Source organism: Impatiens glandulifera, chromosome 5, assembly GCF_907164915.1.
Source record: "Impatiens glandulifera chromosome 5, dImpGla2.1, whole genome shotgun sequence".
Taxonomy (NCBI): Eukaryota; Viridiplantae; Streptophyta; class Magnoliopsida; order Ericales; family Balsaminaceae; genus Impatiens; species Impatiens glandulifera.
This window is the reverse complement of record NC_061866.1, coordinates 14,001,150-14,026,374: the sequence shown is the minus strand read 5'-3', so window position 1 is coordinate 14,026,374 and position 25,225 is coordinate 14,001,150. Positions and strand designations below refer to the sequence as shown.

Sequence of the window (25,225 nt, the reverse complement as noted above, 5' to 3'; positions counted from 1 at the left end):
CATAAAGACATTTGGATGTCTTTGTTATAGCTCAAATAACAAACCAAACAAAACCAAGTTTAATATTAGGGGAATAAAATCAATTTTCTTAGAATATCAAATTGGTCAAAAGGCATATAAATTTGAAAATAATAAAATTTTTACATCTAGATGTAAAATTTTATGAAAATATCTTTACATTTGATAAAAAGAAATATCAATTGAAAGATATTCAACATAATGTTTTAGATATTCAACATAATATTTCTATTGAAGTAAAAAATAACTTTTGTGATAATTTTGAAGAATATTGTCCTAATCAAAATAGTTCAAAAATTAAAGTTTTAACTGAAATTTTTTCACAAGATAACTTGACACAAAATGAACAACAACCATACAATTTTAACTTAGATCAAACTGAAGAAGAATCATTAAATTTTGATGATACTACTTGAGATAATTTTCAAAAACCATTAAGAAAAAGTGATAGAATTAAAGGAAAGCCAACATGGACAAAGGACTATATTATGAACATTAATAAAAGTCATTATGCTCCAAAAACTTTTCCTTTCCAAAATCACTTAAATGATTCAAATAAGGAGTCATTCTTAATGAACATTATAAAAATAAATGAACCTCATTCATACAAAGAAGCTTGTATGAATGATGGTTGGAAAAATGCTATGGAACAAGAATTAAAAGCCTTAGAAGATAATCAAACCTGGAAAATGGTTGATCTTCCAAAAGGAGAAAAAACCATAGGTTGTAGATGGATATTCAAAACTAAAATTAATTATGATAGTATAATTAAAAAATTAAAAACAAGACTTGTTGCAAAGGGATATAATCAAAGGTAAGGAATAGATTATACAGATAGTTTTGCTCATGTAGCTAAAACTGTTACTATCAGATTGATTTTAGCTCTTACTGCTGCAAATAATTGGCATCTACATCAAGTAGATGTCAATAATGCATTTCTTCATGGTACAATTGATGAAAATATTTATATGACAATACCTAGAGGTTACTCTAAGTCTGAAAATAGAAAAGTGTGTAAACTTTTAAAAAGTTTGTATGGTCTTAAACAATCATCTAGACAATGGAATACTGAATTTACAAACAAACTAATTTTTTTTGGTTTTAAACAGTCTTCACATGATAATTGTCAGTTTGTTTATTATAAAGAAGATAAAATCATTGTTTTAGTTGTATATGTTGATGATATGCTCATTTCAGGAAATGATCTGGTTGAAATTTCTAGAATTAAAAAATTTTTAGATGACTGTTTTTCTATTAAGGACTTAGATGAAGCAAAATATTTTCTTGGCCTGGAAATTAGTAGAAATAAAACAGGTATTTGTGTTAATCAACGTAAATACATTATTGATATTTTAACTGAGACAAGTTTACTTAATTCCAAGCCAGAAAAAACTCCTATGTTTAAAGGACTCAGATTAGAAGAAACTGGTTATGATCTTTTAAAAGATCCTGAAAAATACAGAAGGCTTATTGGTAGGCTTATTTATCTAAATTTCACAAGACCATATATTTCTTTTTTTGTTTATCCGCTTAGTCAATACATGCATCAACCAAATGTACTCCATTGGCAATCAACTCTAAGAGTTCTGCGATACCTTAAAGGTAATTTATCACTTGGTCTTTTTTATCCCTACAAAACTAACAAAATCATTTAGTGTTATACAGATGCAGATTGGGAAAATTACTCAGATAGTCGTAGGTCTTTAACATGTTTCTTTATTAAATTGGAAGATTCAATTATATCTTGGAAAACAAAGAAATAAACAACTATTTCGAGATCAAGTGCTGAAGCAGAATATCGCAGGCTTGCATCCTCGGTATGTGAACTTCTTTGGATTTCATATATTCTAATTGATTTAAAAGAATTTGTGCAATTGCCTATTACTGTATGATGTGATAATCAAGCGACAATACATATAACCGAAAATCCAGTTTTTCACGAGAGGACAAAACATCTAGAAATAGATTGTCATATTGCTATAGACAAGTTCAAAGAAGGTTTTATTGTCCCGAAGCACATTTATACACACTTACAAATTGCAGATTTTTTTACAAAAGCTTTGAAGATAAAACAATTTCAGAACTTGTTGTCCAAGTTGAACCTCAAGGATATTCACCTTGAGGAGGGAATGTTAAAATAAGTATATAATGTATGTAAACATGGGAATGCCCATGTTGATTGAGTCTGTAAATATGGGAATGCCCATATATATAGAATTGTATTGATAGATGTATTAAAATAAGTTTAGACATAACTTTAGTCTAAACTTAATATATAAGTATTATTAAGATACTTAAATTGATAGATAGATAAAGAATAAAGACTATTACTGACTTTATTCATTAATCAATAAAACGGGAGATAACTCCTATGCATCATCACTTTTTTCTGATAACTCTATCTTCTTGTTTTTTCTAATTCTTCGTCTCTCGTCTCAAAACCTAACTGTTCTGTTTTCTTGATAATACATCATACGTTGGACACCTTCACAATCAAATTTTGTTTGGGAGGAAATAAAGTTTAAACTAAAAAGCAAGCATGGCACCTCAGATAAATCATGGGAAAAAAATCTTAGCAAAGTTTATGATAATAAGGCAAATTTTGATAAAATACTTTCAAAACATTATTGTTACCCTTCTGAGTATTTTATTTTTATAAAACTAGTCAATCCTAACCATCATATTTTCTTTCAATTTAAAATATTCAAATTAAGAATTAAATTAGTAACTTTTAATCTATAAAATACTAAAAAAAAATAATAATGTTTAGTCACGAAACAATAGGTGACCCATGATGTTCAAAATGCCTCTAATTACACTAGTTTTGTGTAAATTTTGGGTGTTTCATTTTTTATTAATTTGTTTTTTTCTTTAATAATTATTGATTTGGCTAATGTATCAATTTCCATAATAATGACGATTTTTTCTTATACTCTTATAAAAAATTTATCTTAATTGAGGGAGAAGCAAAAGCTAATAGCTAAATCCAAACAGGTACCTTTAGCACTTGGCATTGGTGGGAGATGCCACGTGAGGGAAGTAGAAAACGCCACATGTAGTGGTCAATTTGTTTATTGCACCGCTTTTTTAAAGAAGATAAGGGCTGGATGAGATAAGAGTTTTAAAAAAAAATGAATTATTTGAAAAAGAATGATGGACATTTATTTCGAGAAAATTGAGATATTTATAGGTAAAAAACTTAAAAGTATTAATATATAATAATAAAATTAAAATAAATTAAAATAAATGATATTTTAATATTTTAATTATGAATGGTGTGATATGATATAGAAAAATAGTTAGTGGAATAATATTTTTTTAATTTTGGTTATTGAAATATCCCAAACTGAACCTAATTGTTTTAATAATTTTAATTTTATTAAACATAATTATGTGAATAATTTTACAGTTGTTTTTAATTAAGATATAATGATGAATTTAATTATTATAAATTGTTTTGGTAATAATTAATCAATGTTAAATTAACACTAACATGTATGGTTAGTATTCCGTGCATTTACACGAGTAATAATATAAAAAACTGTGAAAAAATATTACGGTAAAAATGTGATAGCATTTTTAATTTTATTTTTAACCGTTTTAAATTTATGGACGGGTCAACTCACAATTCAACCCAAGTATTCATTTACTCTCACATATATATTCAAATTAACCACAGCTCTCGACCCGGTAATCTAAACACTTTAAAAATTAAGCATCATTATATATATATATAGATTAGTTAGTTAAAAAGTTAAACTTATATTGTTAAAATATTCTACGTTCATCAAATTTAGTGTTGAATTTAAAATATAAAGTGTTATTAGCTTAGTTGGTTAAAAAGTTTTACTTATTTTGTTAGGTTTAAATTTGAATCATATATATAACATTTTTAATTTTATTTTTAACCGTTTTAAGTTTATGGGAGGGTCAACTCACAATCCTACCTAAATATCCATTTACTCTCACATATATATCAAATTAACCGCAACTTTCGACCCGGCAATCCGAACACTTTAAAAATTAAGCATTATATATATATAAATTTGAGCTATGTAATATTTTACCGTTAAACATATTTTTTTACTTATTTTTAAATAAATTTAAACTAATAAATAAACATTATCCTATTAAACCCACTATAAGTAATTGTGAAATTATCTAGACAAAAAAAAAATATAATAAAAACAAGACTATGAATTCACCTAAGTTATTATATTTTCATGAGAGAGAATTACAAAAAATATGTCTAAAAAACAATAATAATAAATGTAAAAATGACAATGTTAGAGAAAATTGTCATGTTCAAAAAAAAAAATTACTTTTTTAGAAATTTTTGTACCGATGACAATTTTTTTTATAATTTATTATAAATTTTTTAGTTTGATTTTTTTTTCTTGCCAGTAACTACCGCCTAAAATTCCACTAAAATGGTGAAATAAGTTTTTATTATCTGAATTGTCAAATTAGACTCGTCACTGAAAGTTTCCTAATTCAGTGTCATTAAAAAAAAAAAAAAATTGTAAACTTTGCTGCTGTTTTCCAATAAATAAAATGTGACAGATGTCGCCATGACTCACCATCTGCATTCAGTTGATATTGCATGTATCGTCTTCTTCCTTCGTAATGCATTGCTCCAGATTCCACACTGTAATTACTAATTAGGGTTCTTCATAATCATACCTAACCTAACTGATATATAAGAAAAGAGATTCAGTCATGCATATAGTAGCCACTCGCTCATCCACCACGTTACAATCATCATCAACCGTACGCAGACTTGCTCGCACTTTTCGATTTGCCTCGTCTTCATACTTTCTCAATAGACCTTCCGTCGCTTCTCCTCCACATTCTCCTTCTTCTATTCGCCTCTCCTCATATACCTTCCGATCGCTCCGGTCATCTCCCGTCACTCTTACAGCTCAGATTATAAATTTCCAACGGAAGATCGCGACCATAGGTATACATACATATACTCTTAGAAATCACATTTCATTCTCACGGAACATCTTACTCTTATTATTTCTATCTTTTCAGCTGACGAGAATCCTTTCTTGAACATCTTCACCACTTTATCCAAGCCTGGAGGAGGTGGAGATTTTGGAAAATATTATAGCTTACCTGCACTTAATGATCCAAGGATTGGTATGACTTCATTTGTAAATAAGGTTTTTTTTTTATCCATTTTTACCAATTGGGTCTCTAACTGATTTCTTTTGCATACTCTAGATAGTCTTCCTTACTCTATCAAAATCTTGTTGGAATCAGCCATTCGGAATTGTGATAATTTTCAAGTGACACAGAATGATGTTGAAAAAATCATTGATTGGGAGAAAACATCTGCAAAGCAAGTTGAAATTCCCTTCAAACCAGCTCGTGTGCTTCTACAGGTTTATAGTATTAAGTTTATATCTCAATTTCATGAAAATTCAATTTCTAAGATATATGTTTTTTAGGATTTCACTGGAGTTCCAGCTGTGGTTGATCTTGCTAGTATGCGGGACGCTATGAACAGCCTCGACAGTAACCCTGATAAAATCAATCCTTTGGTAATATGTCTGGCCTTTTTTATTTCATATTCACAGTCTCAATTGTTTCCCTTGAACTTTCTTTCACATGTCTTTTAAAGTGTTGCTTGTGTCTACACTCAAATACTCAATGTACATTCTACTCAGGTCATAATTTGTTTTTCTTGAGAAAAGACATTGTCTATTATTAAATTTGAAACAGCAAGCAAGACGGCAATTACATTTTTCAACAACTCTTAGAATGCCAGGATTCTAGAATCCTATATCTTGAGATTCTAGTTTTGGAGTTATTATTCACACTAAAAGGTTTCTGTTTTCAGGTTCCAGTTGATCTTGTCATTGATCATTCAGTTCAGGTTGATGTTGCTAGAAATGAGAATGCAGTTCAAGCCAATATGGAGTTAGAATTCCAAAGAAACAAGGAAAGGTTTGCTTTTCTGAGGTGGGGTTCAACTGCATTTAAAAATATGCTGGTGGTTCCTCCTGGTTCTGGTATTGTTCATCAGGTAATTTTTGGAAGCTTAATTCATAGATGATCGTATTTAATCTAAACTGAATATGTGGCCAATATTCTTTAGTTGGATACAGGGACTAGCACATCCAGGCCGGGGTAAATGAGTGTTCTGTGAGATTTGAATTGTCCAACTTATTGGAAACTTTTGTCAGTTATTAATGCGACCAAAAAATTCTCCAGGTCTCGTTTAGCAATCAGTATGCCATGTGAACTTGTATATAGACATTTCTGTGTGGCACATCTTTTATTATTATTATTTTGTTTTTGGGAAACAAAACTTACTTTAATAATGTTCTACTCACCAATCCCCTTACAAATATCATCAATTAAAATCATAGATATTGGCAAGCTTCTATCCACTTGCACCAAGAAGTGTCTGATTTTTAGGTAGTTCCTTTTACTATTTTCAGGTGAATCTCGAGTACCTTGGGCGTGTAGTTTTCAACACAGATGGCATTCTTTACCCGGATAGTGTGGTAGGGACAGATTCTCATACAACAATGATTGACGGGCTTGGAGTTGCTGGCTGGGGTGTTGGAGGAATCGAAGCTGAAGCTGTGATGCTTGGACAGGTATTTTGAGAAAATATTTAATTTCCAGTATTCTCCTCAATGCTTAGGATTTATACTAGGAGCTTATTTAATGTATTTTTTTTCTTCCAGATAATCCGTTCTTTTAGAAAAAGCCTTGTTTGGTGAAAAAAGTGGATTATTTGGGTTAAATGACTAAAATCTCATTTGTACTTAATATTTTAAAATGTTATAAAAATAAAGTAAGGGTGATTTAGTTGTTGATTTGATTGATGATGGGATAATGTGTTATTTTTTTATTAAATCTGAATAACCCTACATCAAACAAGGACTAAGTCTATATCTGTTCTAAAATAAGGAATTGTCTGTTTAGTGCCAAGTATCACTGATTTGAAGTCACCTTCTTTATAGCAAGTCCATTGTGTGCTACTTTCCTTTCTTTTTTTCTTTCTCAATTCTCTTTTGTTGCTTCTCCTGCAAATTTAACAGCCCATGAGCATGGTATTGCCTGGTGTTGTTGGGTTCAAATTATCTGGGAAATTACAAAATGGTGTCACAGCAACAGATTTAGTTCTAACAGTAACTCAAATTCTAAGGAAATATGGTGTTGTTGGCAAGTTTGTTGAATTTTACGGTACTATGACCTTCTGAGACTTCATATTTCTCATTTGTAGTTCCTGCTATGCGTGTAATTTTGGTAAACTTATATATATGTATGCAGGTCAGGGTATGGGTGAGTTGTCATTAGCTGACAGGGCAACCATTGCAAACATGTCACCTGAGTATGGTGCAACTATGGGTTTCTTCCCAGTAGATCACGTAACATTACAATATCTCAAGTTAACTGGAAGAAGTGATGAAACAGTGAGTATTATTATTCATGGCTCTCTCTTACCAATTGCTCGAAAGGTTGGATCACCTTTTTCTGAATGATTTTGCTAAATTGGATTTCAGGTGGAAATGATTGAAGCTTATTTGCGTGCAAACAAGATGTTTGTAGATTACAACGAGGTAAGCAATCATGATTCCCCTTATTATAAAAATAATCAGTGTTTTGCCAATTTGTTAAGTTTATGACATGGTTTACAATCCAGCCTCAACAAAGAATAGTGTATTCATCATATTTGGAACTTGATCTAGCCGACGTTGTGCCATGCATCTCTGGACCTAAGAGGTATTATAATGTTTATCACTTAAGAATATCAATTGATATTATTTTAATGATTGCTTCTAAGGATTGATAACTGTATCTGAACAGACCCCATGATCGAGTTCCCTTGAAAGACATGAAAGTTGATTGGCATTCATGCCTTGAGAACAAAGTTGGATTCAAGGTCAGACTGTGATATCTACTTGTTTTATATACAGTTATGTTTTGGTTTGGGGGTATAACACCGTTGGGATAGTAAATAAAAAAAAAGACACGAGTTTGTATCTTGTTTCTTTATCTTTATAAATTTTTATATCCCAAAACACACAATTATAAAATAACATAACTTATGTAATTTCTTAAACTTCAAATCAACAATAATTTATACAACTTCTACATCCTTACAGTTTATACCCTCCCTAAATCACTAGGTAGATGTTCTTTATAATATTATGTCTTAATATTTTCAGGGATTTGGTATTCCAGTTGAAGAACGACCTAAGGTTGCGGAATTTTCATTCCATGGCCAGCCTGCTGAGCTTAAACATGGAAGCCTGGTCATAGCTGCCATTACAAGCTGCACAAACACATCAAATCCGAGTGTCATGCTAGGCGCCGCCCTTGTTGCAAAGAAAGCCTGTGACCTGGGTTTGGAGGTTTGTATATTCTTAAAGATCTTTGATGCTTTTAATTACAAGTAGCCTGAATTATAGATGTACTTCTAATACTTAACAGATGTCATCTTATTATTTTTTTGTTTTTGTGGTGCATCAAGCTGCTAGACCTTGCATTTACTTCATTATTGTTATTGATTATGTAATAATAGTATGTTACTTGAATGTGTTCAGGTCAAGCCTTGGATAAAAACAAGCCTTGCTCCAGGGTCTGGTGTTGTTACTAAATACCTGCTTCAAAGGTATAGATATTACTGGCCCCATTTTGGAAACTCTTTCCAACTCTGGTTCTGGATTCAAATACAATAACATAAATAAGTTCCTTTATGTGTGTTTGACTAAGTTTAGTTTTCAAACATTTTTTCACATCCAGATACAGAAATAAAAATAAAAAGTATTTTCAAATGGGGCCATAGTATCTTAATGATTAACCCCATCTTAAGATGAAGCCATATTATACTCATAAAATCAAAGGCTCTCCCACATTAGGCTAACTGAAAATCGGCTTATGCAGTGGACTGCAAAAGTACTTGAACCAACTGGGCTTTAATATTGTTGGCTATGGCTGCACAACTTGTATTGGCAATTCAGGGGATCTAGATGAATCAGTGGCATCTGCTATTTCTGACAATGGTATTTTTGTCTTCTTTTTTAATTTCATGTTGTAAGCTCGAAATAAAAATGTCTATGTTTTTAGGATTTAGAATGTTAAATCTGATGTCTTTTAGCATATACCTTTTCCCCTCACCCTTGCAGATATTATTGCTGCTGCTGTGCTTTCTGGAAATAGAAATTTTGAAGGTCGTGTTCATCCATTAACAAGGGCTAATTATCTTGCTTCCCCTCCATTAGTTGTGGCTTATGCAATAGCTGGAACGGTAGGATTCCTTGAGCAAGTTCTCCTGTGATAGTTAACTAGACAATTGATGTTACCCTTCTTATTACTGTTCTATTCTTTCCCTTAGGCCTTTTTTGATGAAGGGTTATTTGGATTTAATTTAAATAACTCCTTATCAATCAAATCAAATCATCAACTAAATACCCGTAATATACTTTTTATAACATTTTAAAATGTTAAACCGAGAGGATATTTTAGTCATTTAACCCAAATAATCCATTTTTTAACCTTTCTTCCAAAATATTGGTTTATTTATAAAAAATCTTCCATCAAACAAGCTCTAAATCAACAAAACTTTTTTTATATTGCACGCACCTTTATGTTGTGTTCAATACTTCATATGGACCTTGTTTTTTTATAATTAGTCACATTCTGGACAACTTTACAAATACAAACATTAATCTTCCAACAAAAAAAGGAGTTTGAAAAGAAAAATAACTTAAGATGATTTGTAACAACTTTTAGTTGCTTTAACAATGTAATTCTCTATTTGCAGGTAGATATTGATTTTGAAAAGGAGCCCATTGGAACCACAAAGGATGGTAAAACTGTATTCTTCAGAGACATCTGGCCTAGCACTGAAGAAATTGCCCAAGTTGTTCAATCCAGTGTTCTACCTAATATGTTCAAGAGTACATATGAGGCTATCACCAAGGGTAACACCATGTGGAATTCACTCTCAGTCTCATCTTCAAGTCTATATGAATGGGATACAAACTCAACCTACATTCACGATCCTCCCTATTTCAAGGGCATGACCATGTACCCACTTGGTCCTCATGGAGTGAAAGATGCTTATTGCTTGCTTAACTTGGGTGATAGCATTACTACCGACCACATATCTCCAGCAGGAAGTATCAACAAGGACAGCCCTGCAGCGAAGTACCTCCTTGATTGTAGGGTTGACCGCAAAGACTTCAATTCCTATGGAAGCCGTAGAGGAAATGATGAAGTCATGGCAAGGGGCACGTTTGCTAACATCCGCATTGTTAATAAGCTATTGAATGGTGAAGTGGGCCCGAGGACTGTACACATTCCAACTGGGGAGAAGCTGTATGTTTATGACGCAGCAATGGTATGTATTCTCCTATCTTATTGGCATACTCATGAACTGAATAAAGGGAATTAAAGAGACCAAACACTTATCATTTTGCATGGATCATTTAAAAAAGACAAAACACTTACAATCACTAGTAATCCTTTAACATGATAGGGATTTGTAATAAAATGATGTAGAATCAAGGATAGAGATGATAGATTTCAGAGAATAACAAGATGATAGGCCAAAACATTCTTCATTCATTTGGGACTTGTTTGATGTGGGTTATTTTCAGATTAATTTTAAAATAACCCACTACCCAATTAACAAATTACTCATCAATTACATAATTTAAATTATACTTTAAAATATCCTTTATTCTTTAATTTTTTATTTATTAATTTTCATTATATATATATATATATATATATAATTATACCCTTAATATCATTTTACCCCAATAATCCTATATAATCTGATTTTCTATAATCTACATCAAAGGTTATTTGAAATAACCACTTCATTATTCATATAACCATAGATCAAACAAGGCCTAGATAGATTTCTTCTATGTGGGTTAACAGCTCTATTAACAGCTCTATTATAACATAGAGTATAATGCTTGGCTACATATAACTGCCTAGTTCAATATAGAACATATCTAGAGAGGGACTTATTCAATACTTTCTATCAAATTCTAAGAGTTGATCTTTCTAGAAGATCAATCCGAACTCTTCATGTCAGTGACATCACTATAATATGTCCACTTTTGAATCTCGTTAAACCTTGAGCCTGTAACATTGATGAACATTTGTCCCATCATCATTCAAATAATCAAATAATATACCCTTATATATATAAATATTTATAGAATACTAAATATAAGAGATATTTGAGTCATTTAACCAAATAATCCACTATTTCATAAAACACGATTTTTATCAAATAACCCTAAAAGTAGGAACTAAATAGAGGAGAGAAATAGAGTGAAGATGATTGTATTGGTTGTATTTCTATTTTAAATATGTATACATGAGTGCTAGAATATTTACAACAATATTAAATGAACTAGGAGAAGTAGAGCAAACATATTTGAGATCCCAAGGTGATGCTTTGGAGAGCCAACCTTTGAGGGAAATAACTGATGCCATTTATGGTTTTGTGGAGACATTTTAATTTTCTTTAACATCCTCCCGCAAACAAAACAAGGTGAAACACACCGTAGACTTGTCTCGTAATTGGATGTCTCGTAATTGGAGGAGAGTTTTTTTATAAGATTATCAGCATTTTTGTTCTACGTAGGGATGGATTGAATTTCAAGATTCTTCCGTATGCTTAGTGAAACATCCTTACTCATATATTATAACTACTACTCAAATAGTAAAATATATTACTCAAATAGTAAAATATATTAACATTGATATCTTTAGCGGCGGAAGCATGTAAACACTAGTTATGTTTAACATATACTTCATATATATATATATATATATATATATTTTTCAGTACAGTCAAAGTCAAAAGATGCTACAACAAGATAAGCTAAACTCCACTACATCTATCATAATTCTATACCAGTCTTATATACACTCTCTATTAGACAACCAAGTACAGATCTAAAAAATACAAGCTAAGTAAATATACAAAAATACAGATTAAGTTTATCAGTCTTGGTCCCTCTTCTCACACCCATTCCCATCAGTTTGTTCCCCTCCCAGTCTCCTTCATGTATATAATAGCTAGGGATGGTTATCTACACCACACAAGAATAGTGAGTTTAATAACTCAGCAAACAATAAGTATTTTAAAACATGCTGGAATACTTTGCTTTTAGAAGGGGTACATATGCATAAAAAGTGCCCATCATTTAAAAAGGAAATGATTTCATGGGTCATAACAGTAATATTTTGATCCGTATTTTGACCCTACACAAAATAACCTACACCTTTTAGAGTTGATCCTGAAAGCAAGAAATTCGTTTGAACTGTATTTGGCTAGGCACAATTAGGAGTCCTAAAAGCCCTTGACCTGTTTGAACCATATTTTAGTTGGGCAGCAGTAACTAGAGCTCACGCTAGAAACGCTAGAAACTCTGGTCTCATAATATTCATTCAACCAGTATTTTGGATTTAGCTGACTAGAGCTCATCCTGGCCAGCCTCCTCCCTTTTCTATCAAGCATAAATCATAATGATTTGGGTTTCATAAATGCTTGGTATATTTTATAAATCATGGAAACCCTATCATATTTGAAAAACATGGAAACCCTTATCATATTTGGAAAAAAGAGTTTGTTTATCCATCATGCTTGTTAATAAAACCATGTTATGTCATACAATAATGCTATTCAAACATATATGCAGATTATACCGAAAATACATGGAATACATAGCTATATGTGGGTTTAGAAGAAGCTTGCCTTAAATTCGAAGTTGTCTTTTTCTCAAGGCTGTTAGGGTTAGCTTTGACTGTTCTTCAAAGCTTCCTAATTGTTGGCTATTCTTGAAAATGTTCCTTAGAGAATTTTTTCTAGATCTCTCTTATAGATAGAGAACTGAACTGAATTTTCCTGAGTAATTGTAATGGGGGTAGGGTGGTTTAATGGGCTGATATGCTAGGTGGAAGAGTTGTGCATGTGGAAATCATGCAAGGGGGTGTGTGGGGGAAGAGTTTCTAGACTGTCAAGTGGTTGTGTGGTGGAGAGGTTTTTAGACTGTCAAGTGGTTTGATTATTTGATACCATGCGTGAGTTTAATTAGTGACTAAGAGAGGGAATAAATTATGATTATATTTATCCTAATTCTATGATGGGTCCTTTTGAGTTTAATTAGTGACTAAGAGAGGGAATAAATTATGATTATATTTATCCTAATTATATGATGGGTCCTTTTTACATGGGTCCCTTCTATTTGCTGTTTTAATAATAATAATTCTTAAATATAATTTATAAATCCCTAGTTGCTGTTTCAATAATAATTTTTAAATTTAATTTATAAATCTCTTTTACGTACTGTTTCAATAATAATTAAGTATAAATTTATAAATGACAAGAAAAGGATAAAACTCAACTAAATTATTCTTTCCACTAATTAGCCTCTTATATCATAAAAAAAAATGTACTTTGACATAACAATTCTACCCTCAAAATTTACTTACAGAACAATTCAGGATAATTTTTATGCATATCATGTTCTATTTACCATGTTGCTTCTTCCACTGAGCTGTTGTGTCAAAACACCTTGACCATATTCACCTCTTTGTTCCTCAACTTTTTGGTTTTCCTGGCTAGGATTTGAGTTGGAACTCTTCATAAGTTAAGTCCTTTGCTGACTGCATCTCTTCATTGTTGAATTACATGATTGACATTGGAAATATACTTCCTTAGATTGGATACATGGAATACATTAACCTATAAGCAATCTCACATACTTCCTCAAGGCCCTATGTACCTGGGATTCAATTTCCCTTTATTCCCAAATATGATATGATAATTCCCTTACAGGGAGATATCTCCCTTTGAGAAACACATGGTCGCCCTTGTTAAATGTGATATCGTGACGCTTTTTGTCGGCATAACTCTTTTGTCTACATTGAGATGTTAGCAACCTCTTTTCGATCTTGCTAACTTAGGAAACTGTGTTGGTGACTAACTCTGGCCCAATGATCCTTTTTTTCCCAACTTCATCACAGTGCATGGAATCTTACATTTCTTTCCATACAAAGTTTCGAATGGTGCTATCCCAATAGAAGACTGATAAGGAAAATTCTGTTAATGGCAGTTTTGGTTCTCAATCATCTCCAAAGTCTATAAGACATGCTCTGAGCAGATCTTCCAGAATTTGAATTACTCTTTTAGATTGACCATCTGTTAGGGATGAAATGCAATACTGAATGCTAGTTTTGTCCATAAGCCCTAGTGCAATCTTTTCCAGAAGTGCGAGGTGAAACGGAGATCTCGGTTAGACACAATTTTGGTTGGAATTCCATGCAATCTAACAATCTCTTTCAAATACAACTCTGCATATTGATTCATTAAGAATGTTGTCTTCACGGGTATGAAATGTGCCGACTTAGTAAGACGGTCTATAACTACCTATATGGCATTCATTTTCCTTAGGGTTAAAGATAATCCAACAACAAAATCCATGGCAATATCTTCCCATTTCCAAACATGAATAGGCAGTGAGCAGAAGAGTCCAATAGGACTTTGGTGTTCAATCTTAACTTGTTGGCAAGTCAAGCACTCACTAACATACTTTATGATATCTCTTCATTTCAGGTCACCAATACAACACTTACATATCTTTAAACATCTTAGTGCTCCCTAGGTGAATATAATATGAAGTAGTATGTGCTTCATCCAACAATTCTTGTCATAAGGATCATACTGATAGTACTCATAGCCTATCTTTGTGATCCACCAGACTATTCTTGGGGATATACAACAGTGTCTCTCTTTTCTCATCTTTTTTTGCTTCCATAAAGTGAGTTGTGGGTCTTCAGCTTGTCCCAACTTAATTATTACAATGACTAGAGTTGCAAAAGTGCATTTATGTCTTAATTTTATCACAATTAGACTTAACTTTTCAAATTCCTGAATCAAATCAGGCTGGGCTGTGATTTGGTTAAGCATACTTGACTTACAGTTTAAGGCGTCTACTGGAACTTGTGAAAAATTATGACTGCGAAATTGTTTATCAGCCGGGGTTAGCCAATATTGTAAATATTGTAGCAGACGCCTTAAACCGCAAGTCACGGACCAACCTGATTTGATTTAGGAATTTGAAAAGTTAAGTCTGCATGTGATAGAGCCAAGATAAGAGTGCATTCTTGCAACTCTAGCCATTGTTCTTGACCTTGTGGAAAGAATTAGGTTGGGACAAGCTGAAGACCCACAACTCACCTTATGGAAGCAAAGGATGAAAAAAGAGAGACACTGTTGTATATCCCCAAGAATAGTCTAGTGTATCACAAGGATAGGCTATGGGTACCATCTGTATGATCTTTAAGACAAAAATTGTTGGCTGAGGTACATACTACTCCATATTCTATTCGCCTAGGGAGTACCAAAATGTTTAAAGATCTAAATGTTGTATTGAAGAGAGACATCATAAAGTATGTTAGAGAGTGCTTGACTTGTTGGCAAGTTAAGATTGAACACCAAAGGCCTACTGGACTTCTCTGTCCACTGCCTATTCCTGTTTGGAAATGGGAGGATATTGACATGGATTTTGTTGTTGAATTACCTCTGACCCTAAGGAAAATGAATGTCGTATGGGTAATTGTAAACCGTCTTACTAAATCAACACATTTCCTACCCATGAAGACAACATTCTCAATTAATCAATATGTAGAGTGGTACTTGCAAGAGATTGTTAGATTGCATGACATTCCAACCAGAATTGTGTCTGACCGAGATCCCTGTTTCACCACGCACTTCTGGAAAAGCTTGCACCAGGGCTTAGGGACAAATCTAGTATTTAGTACTACATTTTATCCCTAAACAGATGACCAATCTGAAAGAGTGATTCAAATTCTGGAAGATGTTAAAAACATGTCTTATAGACTTTGGAAGTGATTGGGAATCAAAGCTGCAATTAGTAGAATTTTCCTATAACAACTATCAGTCTTCTATTGGGATGACACCATTTGAAGCGTTGTATGGAAAAGCGGGAATATAGGACTCCCCTGCATTGGGATGAAGTTGGGGAAAGAATGATCATTAAGCCAGAGTTAGTCACCAACACAATTTCCTAATTAACAAGATCAGGGAGAGGTTGCTAACAGCTCAAAGTAGACAAAAGAGTTATGCCGACAAGAATCACCGCGATATCACATTTAACAAGGGCGACTATGTATTTCTCAAAGTATCTCTCTGTAAGGGAATTATCAGATTTGGGAAGAAGGGGAAGTTCAATCCTATGTACATAGTGTAACACCCATAACTCTTATTACCTAGACCGAGTGAGGGATGTTTGAAACGTGAACATATTTAACGGAAAACAGTAACATATGCGGAATCATTTTATCGTTTATAAAAAAGTGGTGCTACAAATTTCAGTCTTTTAAAAATAAGATACGGTCTTTTACTTATAAAAATACAGTCTTTCAGTTTTAGACCTTACAATGTACTCGGTCTTCAATAGTGGTCCCTCCTTTCACATACATCCCAGCACCTTGCCCCACTCCAAGCCTCCCTTCACTTGTCATATAAAGACTATTGTTGTGTACATACACCACACAAGAATAGTGAGTCTAAAGATCCAGAAAGTATTAAAAAGATTATAGAAAAGACTTTAAAAAACTTCTTTAGATTCATATGTTGGTTTATAAAATGGTTTATCATAGTGATTGTACAGTTACATATAGTGATTGTACAGTTACATCTTGAACACATATTTTTACCCTTGACCTTGAGAGCTGATCCTTAAGATGAGGAATCATTGTGAGTACATATTTGGAAGGACACTCTTCAGAGTCTATCTCTAAAATCTATAACCTGGTTAGACACATTTTGTGTGGGTAAATATTCTAATAGCTTATGTTCAGAAGTCAGTCCCATAATATGCATCCATTATTTTAGAATCGGACTCCCATAACTCATGTTGGTTAGCCTTCCTCTCATATCTGTCAATTCCTTTATCAGTGTTCACTATGATTCCATAAAAAAATTTCATACATTGGAAAACAAATACTTCTTTGGAAAACATATCATTCTTTAGAAAACATATTTTTTTTTAGAAATAAGACCCTTCTTTAGAAAACAGATCCTTCTTTAGAAAACATATCCTTCTTTAGAAAACAGGTTCTTCTTTAAAAAATAGATCATTCTTTGGAAAACAAATCATCCTTTGGAAAACAGATCATACTTTGTTCATTATTTAAAAATATGGATATGCAATTAAATTATGCTATAAAAACAGTATGCATCATTTATATAATATACATGAATTATATAGCCATGCGTGAGTTTCTAAAGAGAGTTATAGAAAGATTTGATTGTCTTATATTTTGAAGCTGTTAAGGATAGTTGTTCTTCAATGGATTTTAAAGATTGGTTTCGGTTTCTTAGTGAAGAGAGAAATGTATTGATAAAATGAATAAATGTGTGTAATATAATATAGGACTCAATAAGGGCTGGTCATCGGTTGGTCATAGCATTGTCATCGCATAAGTTTGATAAGTTGATAATGAAGAGGGCTGATCAGAACTTTTTCATAGCATGTGTTGGATAAGCTGATAATGAAGAGGGTTGGTCATAGCATGTCATAGCATGAGTTGGATAAGTTGATAATGAAGAGGGTTGGTCATGGTCTTATCATAGCATGAGTGGATACTTTGCTAATGAAGAGGGCTGACCATGGCTTTGTCATAACATGTGGTGAATAATTGTTTAATAAAAAATGTTGGTCATGGTTACGTCATAGCATGGGGTGAATAATTGTTTAATGAAAAGGGTTGGTCATAGCATTGTCATAGCATGTGTTGGATAAGTTGATAATGAAAATGGATGGTCATAGCCTTGTCATAGCATGGGTGTGGATACTTTGCTAATGAAGAGGGTTGGTCATGGTTTTGTCATAGTATGGGGTGAATAATTATTTAATGAAAAAGGCTGGTCATGACTTTGTCATAGCATGGGGTGAATAATTGTTTAATGAAAATGGTTGGTCATAGCCTTGGCATAACATGGGTTGGATAAGTTGATAATAAAAAGGGTTGGTCATAGTCTTGTCATAACATGGGTGGATACTTTGCTAATGAAGAGGGTTGGTCATAGCCTTGTCATAACATGGGTGGGTGAAGAATGGAGTGACAGAAGTATGGGTTTTGCTGAAGTATGGGTTTGTTGAAGTATGGGTTTGTTGAAGTATGGGTTTGCTGAAGCATGAGGTGGCTAAGCATGAGTAGAAGTATCAGTTAGAGTTGAACTATTTCTTGGAAGGGCTGAACGCAACAATCCAACGTGATGTCCGAATAAGCAAATCTTATTCATTGCATGAAACCATTGATAGGGCTTTGATGGCCGAGAAGGACATCTAGGACATTGTTAAGGAGGAGGAGGTTAAGAGGAGAAGTTATCCATGAAGAGATTCTCAATAGTTAGAGACGAAAAGACCCTTTCAGACGACCCATTACCAGAATCCTCTCCAACAACAGACAATGAACACTTGGCATAATAGAAATCCACAACATTATCAACAACAACAAAGTAGGATGTAACCCACCAGACCAGCAAACCTTGCGAGCTTATTCGTCCGCACTTGAGGAAAATGCGTTTAAAGATTTATGAAATAAACCTAGAGTTTTTTGTAAGTTTAATTTAATGGTCGAAATTCTTTTTAGTGGGGTAAAGTTGTCACACCCCAAAATTCATATCTGACCGAATATCTTTGGTCCTGGCCAAGACCAATGACCGAGGAAATCCAAGACCGAGGGGTCCGACCGAGAGATTCAACTGATACTTCTACTAATGTTTAGCCACCTCATGCTTAGCCACTTCATGCTTCAGCCAACCCATATTTAAGCAAACCTATACTTTAGCAAAACCCATACTTTAACAAAACTCATACTGCTGCCACCTCATGCTTCACCCACCCATTCTAGGCTATGACCAGCCCTCTTCATTAGCAAAATATCCACCCATGCTATAACAAGGCTATGACCATTCCTTTTCATTATCAATTTATTCAACCCATGCTATGACAAGGTTATGACCAGTCATTTTCATTAAACAATTATCCACCCATGCTATGACAAGGCAATGACCATCCCTCTTCATTATCAACTTATTCAACCCATGTTATGACAAGGCTATGACCAACCCTCTTCATTATCAACTTATCCAATTCATGCTATGACAAGGCTATGACCATCTCTCTTCATTATCAACTTATTCAACCCATATTATGACAATGCTATGCCCAGCCCTTATTGAGTCCTATATATACTACACCTATCCATTCATTTTATCAATCAATTTCCCTCTTCACTAAGAAACTAAAGTCAGTCTTTAGAAGCCATTGAAGAACAACTATCCTTAGCAGCTTCAAAGTATAAAACAATCAAACATTTATATAACACTCTTTAAAACTCACACATGGCTATATAATTAATGTATATTCTATAAATGATGTAAACTATTTTTATAGCATGATTTCATTGCATGTCAATATTTTTAAATGATAAACAAAATATGATCTGTTTTCCAAAGGATGATTTGTTTTCCAAAGAAAGATCTTTTTTCTAAAGAAAGATATATTTTCTAAAGAATGATCTATTTTCCAAAGAATGGTCTGTTTTCTAAAGAAGGGTCTAATTTCTAAAGAAGGATTTGTTTTCTAAAGAATTTCTGTTTTCAAATGTATGAAATGTTTTTTATGGAATCATAGTGAACACTGATAAAGGAATTGACGGATATGGGAGTTAGGGGTGTTACACATAGGCCTTTTGAAATCTTTGAGGAAGTAGGTGAGGTTGCTTATAGGTTAGCACTACCTCCCTACTGCAATTCATAATGTATTCTATGTATCCAATCTAAGGAAGTATATTTCCAATGTCAATCATGTACTTCAACATGAAGATGTGCAGTTAGCAAAGAACTTAACTTATGAAGAGCTCCTAACCCAGATCCTAGCCATGCAAACCAAGAAGCTAGGAACAAAGGGGTGAATATGGTCAAGGTACTTTGGCACAACAACTCTGTGTAAGAAGCAATATGGGAAGTAGAACAGAATATGCAGAAGAATTAATCATGAATTGTTTCGTAAGTAAATTTTGAGGCTAACATTTTTATAAGTAGGGTAGAATTGTTATGCCCAAGTACATCTTTTCATGATATAAGAGGCTAATTAGTGGCAAGGACAATTTAGTTGAGTTTTACTCTGGTCATTTATAAATTTATACTTAGATTATTATTATTGAAACAGTATATAGAAGGGATTTATAAATTATACTTAGGAATTATTATTGAAACAACAAGTATAAGGGACCCATGTAGAAGGGACCCATCATAGAATTAGGATAAATATAATCCTAATATATTCCCTCTCTTAGTCACTAATTAAACCCACACATGATATAAAATAATCAAACCACTTGACAGTCTAGAAACTCTCCACCACACAACCACTTGGCAGTTTAGAAACTCTCCAACACACACCCACTTGCATGATTTCCACATGCACAGCTTGCATGTCTTCCACCTAACATATCATTCCATTAGGCCACCCTACCCCATTACCATTACTTCATTTCTTTCTCTATGAGCAAGATCTAGAAGAAAATCTCCAAGGAACCTTTTCAAGAACAACCAACAATTAGGAAGCTTTGAAGAGCAACCAACCCTAGCATTGAGAAAAAGACCATTTTTTAGCCAACTTCGAATTTAAGGCAAACTTCTTCTAAACCCTCTTTTAACACCCACATATAGCTATGTATTCCATGTATTTTAAGTATAATCTGCATATATATTTAAATAGCATGATTTTATGATATAGCATGGTTTTATTGACAAGCATGATTGATAAACAAGCTCTTTTTTCCAAGTATGATAATGTTTTTCATGTTTTCCAAATATGATAGGGTTTCCATGATTTATAAAATATACCCAGCATCAATGAAACCCAAATCATTATGATTTATGCATATATGGTGACTCTTATTGATGAACATGAATTGACGGTAAAGGGAGGTGGCTGGCCAAGATGAGCTCTAGTCAGCTGAATCCAAAATATTGGCTGAATATTATGGGACCAGAGTTTCTAGCATGAGCTCTAGTTACTATTGCCCAAAAAAATGGTCCAAAAAAGGTCAAGGGCTTTTAGGGATGGACTCCTAATTGTGCTTAGTCAAATACGACTCAAATAGATTCATTGTCTTCAGGATCAGCTCTGAAAGGTGTAGGGTCAAAATACGGCTCAAGATATTACTGTAGAGACCCATAAAATCATTTCTCAAAACATGTTTTTGATGTTTATAAAATGATCATTTCCTTTTTAAATGATGATCAATTTTTATGCATATGTACCCCTTCTAAAAGAAAAGTATTTCAGCATGTTTTAAAATATTTATTGCTTGTTGAGTCATTATACTCACTATGCTTGTGTGGTGTGGTAATCATCCCTAGCTATTATACACATGAAAGATTGAGATTTGGAGTGGAGAAAATTGATGGGAATAAGTGTGGAAAGAGGGACCAAGACTGATGGACTTAATATGTATTTTTGGGATCTGTACTTGGTTGTCTAATAGAGAATGTATATAAGACTGGTATATAATTATGATAGATGTAGTGGAATTTAGCTTATCTTGTTGTAGCATCTTTTGATTGTACTGAGAAGTATATATATATGAAGTATATATATATGAAGTATATGTTAAACATGACTAGTGTTACATGGCTTCCGCTAAAAATATCAATGTTAATAGATCTTACTGTTTGAGTATAGATGTTTGAGTAGTAGTTATAATATATGAGTAGGGATTTTTCAGTTGGTATCAAATTGTAACGCCCTAAAATCCTAATTTCCTACACCTAATTCAACGTAATTTCGGTCATAAATGCAGAAGCGATAGAGTGCCTTTTTAAAATTTCTATTAAAAATGGTGCTATAAAGTCGGTCGTAAGGTTTCGGTCCCTCCTTCCACACGCATCTCCTGCACAATGCTCTCCACTCCAAGTCTCCCTTCACATGTCATCTAAAAACCGTGGCTGGGTAAACCTACACCACACAAGCATAGTGAGTCAATAGTCCCAACAAATATTTAAAATAGTACATAAAAGACATTTATATTACATTGCATCCATGAGGGTTTTAAGGGTATATCATCAGTATCGAATGTACAGTAACATCTTGAGCGGTATTGGGACCCTAATCCCTTCAAAGCTGATCCTGAAGGAAGGAATCCATCTGTCAATTCGATGTTGGTTAGGTTGGGATGAGAGAAAGGAGAAACATTTGGTCATTGAGAGTGACATGACGTGAAATGTAAATGGGATTAGTAGGGATATGGAAACACTCGTAGACTTTTTGGTTATGGTTGTATCCAATAAACGCGCAACATAGGGATTGGAAGTCCATTGGTGTTTAGTTGTATGGACGAGTCAATAGGTAGTAGGCATACCCAAAGACTTTCATTGAAGTATAGTCATGTGAGCCCCAAAAAACATTTAATATGGCGACTTGTTTTCATGAATTAGTGTTAGATAAAATATGCAATAGTGAGATCCCAATAATTAGAGGGCATGGAGTCTTAAGCAAGGGCATGACTTATATCAGTGAGGTGGTAAATCTTTCGCTCGATAATCCCATTTTGTTCGTTCCTGTATGGACAGGTATGGACAGGTATGGACAGGAGAGACGACGTTGAATGCCATGGAGGTCAATTAGAGAGTTGAGAAGTCAGTATTCACCACCCACTCGGTTTGAAGCATTTTGATTTCCCACTAAACAGATTTTCATCCAAAGTTGTAAACTTGGTAAATGTGAGTAAGACATTAGATTATTTTTTTGGATCACTCTTACCAGTAGTCATCAACAAAGTATACCTGAATGGTGTAATGAATAAGCTATAATGGAGAAAATGTTTTTGACATGGTGCCAAATTGACATGTATCACAAAGATAGCTCAAATGTCAAGAGTGATTTATAAGAGACCAAATGTCACAGTTCAATTTTCACTTAGAACACTTTATTTAAGTTGAAGTGAAAGTCATGATTTTTTGGGTCATGCTAAAAGAGGATGAGACTAAGAAGAATGAGGTGAGACAGAAAATAGAATTTCTAATCAACCTAATCCTAATCTTGTCGTTTCATAGTCTATCGTGCCTTGTAAAATAGAATAACTCATGATAATGTTTTCTGTGTTTTGTGGAGACTGTTTGACATCAATGCCAATAACCCTACATAAACAAGCTCCTTGTTTTGTTCTGTATGCCCTTTCAGATAAGTGTTTCCAAATGAGGTTGAAATCGGAAGCATAACTGTTTGTTATGATGATATATAAATATAGACTCTAGTGTTCTGAATTTGTTGTTGCTGTCCTGTAGAGGTACAAGGCTGCTGGAGAAGATTCCATTATCTTAGCTGGAGCAGAATATGGAAGTGGAAGCTCAAGAGACTGGGCTGCTAAAGGTCCAATGTTGTTGGTGAGTTGATTCATCCGCATACATCATTTTGCATTTTTTTTTACAACAGTATACGATAAGCTTTTTTCCTGGTGATTAGGGAGTGAAAGCGGTGATTGCAAAGAGTTTCGAGAGAATCCATCGTAGTAATCTAGTGGGAATGGGAGTTATTCCTCTTTGTTTCAAGAATGGTGAGGATGCAGAGAAACTTGGCTTAACTGGCTATGAGCGTTATAACATAGACCTTCCAAATAAGGTCACTGAAATTAAGCCTGGCCAAGATGTTACTGTCACAACCAACAATGGAAAATCATTCACTTGCACCCTTCGCTTTGACACTCAGGTATTTTTCATTTCTCTTTTACTTACTCTGAACAAGAAAGCAGTTACCATTACTTTATTAATCTTGGGTATTAGAATAGAAATGGGTTGGTCTTGAATGTGCAGGTAGAACTGGTGTACTTCGATCATGGTGGCATCCTTCCATATGTCATAAGGAATCTTAGCAAACAGTAAAAGTGTATGTATGTATGTATCATCTTACTCAAATGTACTTCCAAATTTCCAATACTATAGATATGCAAAGGTAAACTTATGAATAGAAACAGTCACATCCTATTTCTAATCACACCCTTCATGAAATAGAACAGAGATGTGTGTAGCTTATGTATTGGATTTTTTTTTCTGGGTTATGACATGGTGTGGCATCTCATATCAATTTGATGTCTTAAATTAGTTAATATGGTTATATACGTTTCCTTTTCAATCATCTATTTAGGTGCATATTTTGAGTTTAGTATAATGGTTAATTTTCGATGAATCTCAACTGACTTGGCCCTCTTATATTATTTGAAAATGAAAGAAAACAAACTTATATTATCCAAAGAAATTTATCACATTAACAATAAATAATAAAATATGTTATATTAAAATTAGACTTAAGTTTGCAATCATTTCAATTGGATTGAGTATTAAAAAATTAATCTTATGGATTAATTTAAATAAAATATATAAAATAAATGCAAGTTTACATTAAAATCACACGAAATATTTCAAAATAAATTTAAAAAAACTCATTAAAATTTCAAATACAATGAAGACACTTGTTTTAATCTCTTAAAAAGTTTTAATTATAATCTCTTAGATTTTATTAAGAATATCCCAAAATGAGAAAGTGTCTCAAAATGAATTATAATAATGATGTGTTGAAATGACTTTTAATTATTAAAACAAATTTAACATAATATAAAATAATAAAATATAGTATATAAAATTAGAATAAGGTTTGTAATAATTTCGATTGGATTGAGATGACTTTTTTATTACAAAATCAATCTCATTTTAAATTAACTTAAATAAAATATATAAAATAAATGCAAGTTACATTAAATCACATAAAATAGATTAAGAAAACTCATAGTAATTTTAAATACGATTAAATTATTTTTTAAACTTTTAAAAAATTCTGATTATTAATATAATTATCTGATTTCTTAATTTTTCTTTGAATATCCAAAATGAGAAAAACACCTAACATAAAATAATAAAATATAGTATATAAATTAGAATAAGATTTACAATAGTTTCGATTCGATTGAGATGACTTTTATATTACAAAATCAATCTTATTTTGGATAACTTAAATCAAATATATAAAATAAATGCAAGCTGTCATAAAATCACACGAAATATCCCAAAATAGATTAAGAAAACTCATGATAATTTCAAATACGATTAGATTATTTT

At 32.7% G+C, this 25,225-nt stretch overlaps 1 protein-coding gene across 1 annotated transcript; it reads left to right on the top strand.

The window, feature by feature from the left end:
• The first annotated feature begins 5,235 nt into the window (after positions 1 to 5,235).
• Positions 5,236 to 24,089, top strand: LOC124939934 (aconitate hydratase, cytoplasmic-like). The gene is made up of 17 exons (XM_047480396.1): positions 5,236 to 5,408; positions 5,475 to 5,567; positions 5,867 to 6,052; positions 6,471 to 6,632; positions 7,080 to 7,224; positions 7,312 to 7,454; positions 7,545 to 7,601; positions 7,685 to 7,764; positions 7,849 to 7,924; positions 8,211 to 8,396; positions 8,589 to 8,656; positions 8,929 to 9,047; positions 9,171 to 9,292; positions 9,809 to 10,387; positions 23,402 to 23,500; positions 23,580 to 23,822; positions 23,927 to 24,089. Exons 2-17 carry the CDS (start codon positions 5,514 to 5,516, stop codon positions 23,993 to 23,995), a joined length of 2,388 nt encoding a protein of 795 aa, XP_047336352.1. The 5' UTR covers positions 5,236 to 5,408; positions 5,475 to 5,513; the 3' UTR covers positions 23,996 to 24,089.
• Positions 24,090 to 25,225: the final 1,136 nt, after the last annotated feature.

Coding starts and splice junctions, on each gene's coding strand:
- LOC124939934 (XM_047480396.1), top strand. CDS start 5,514: ATGCGGGACGCTATGAACAGCCTCGACAGTAACCCTGATAAAATCAAT. Junction 5,568..5,866: donor CTGATAAAATCAATCCTTTG/GTAATATGTCTG, acceptor TTCTGTTTTCAG/GTTCCAGTTGATCTTGTCAT. Junction 9,293..9,808: donor CTTATGCAATAGCTGGAACG/GTAGGATTCCTT, acceptor CTCTATTTGCAG/GTAGATATTGATTTTGAAAA.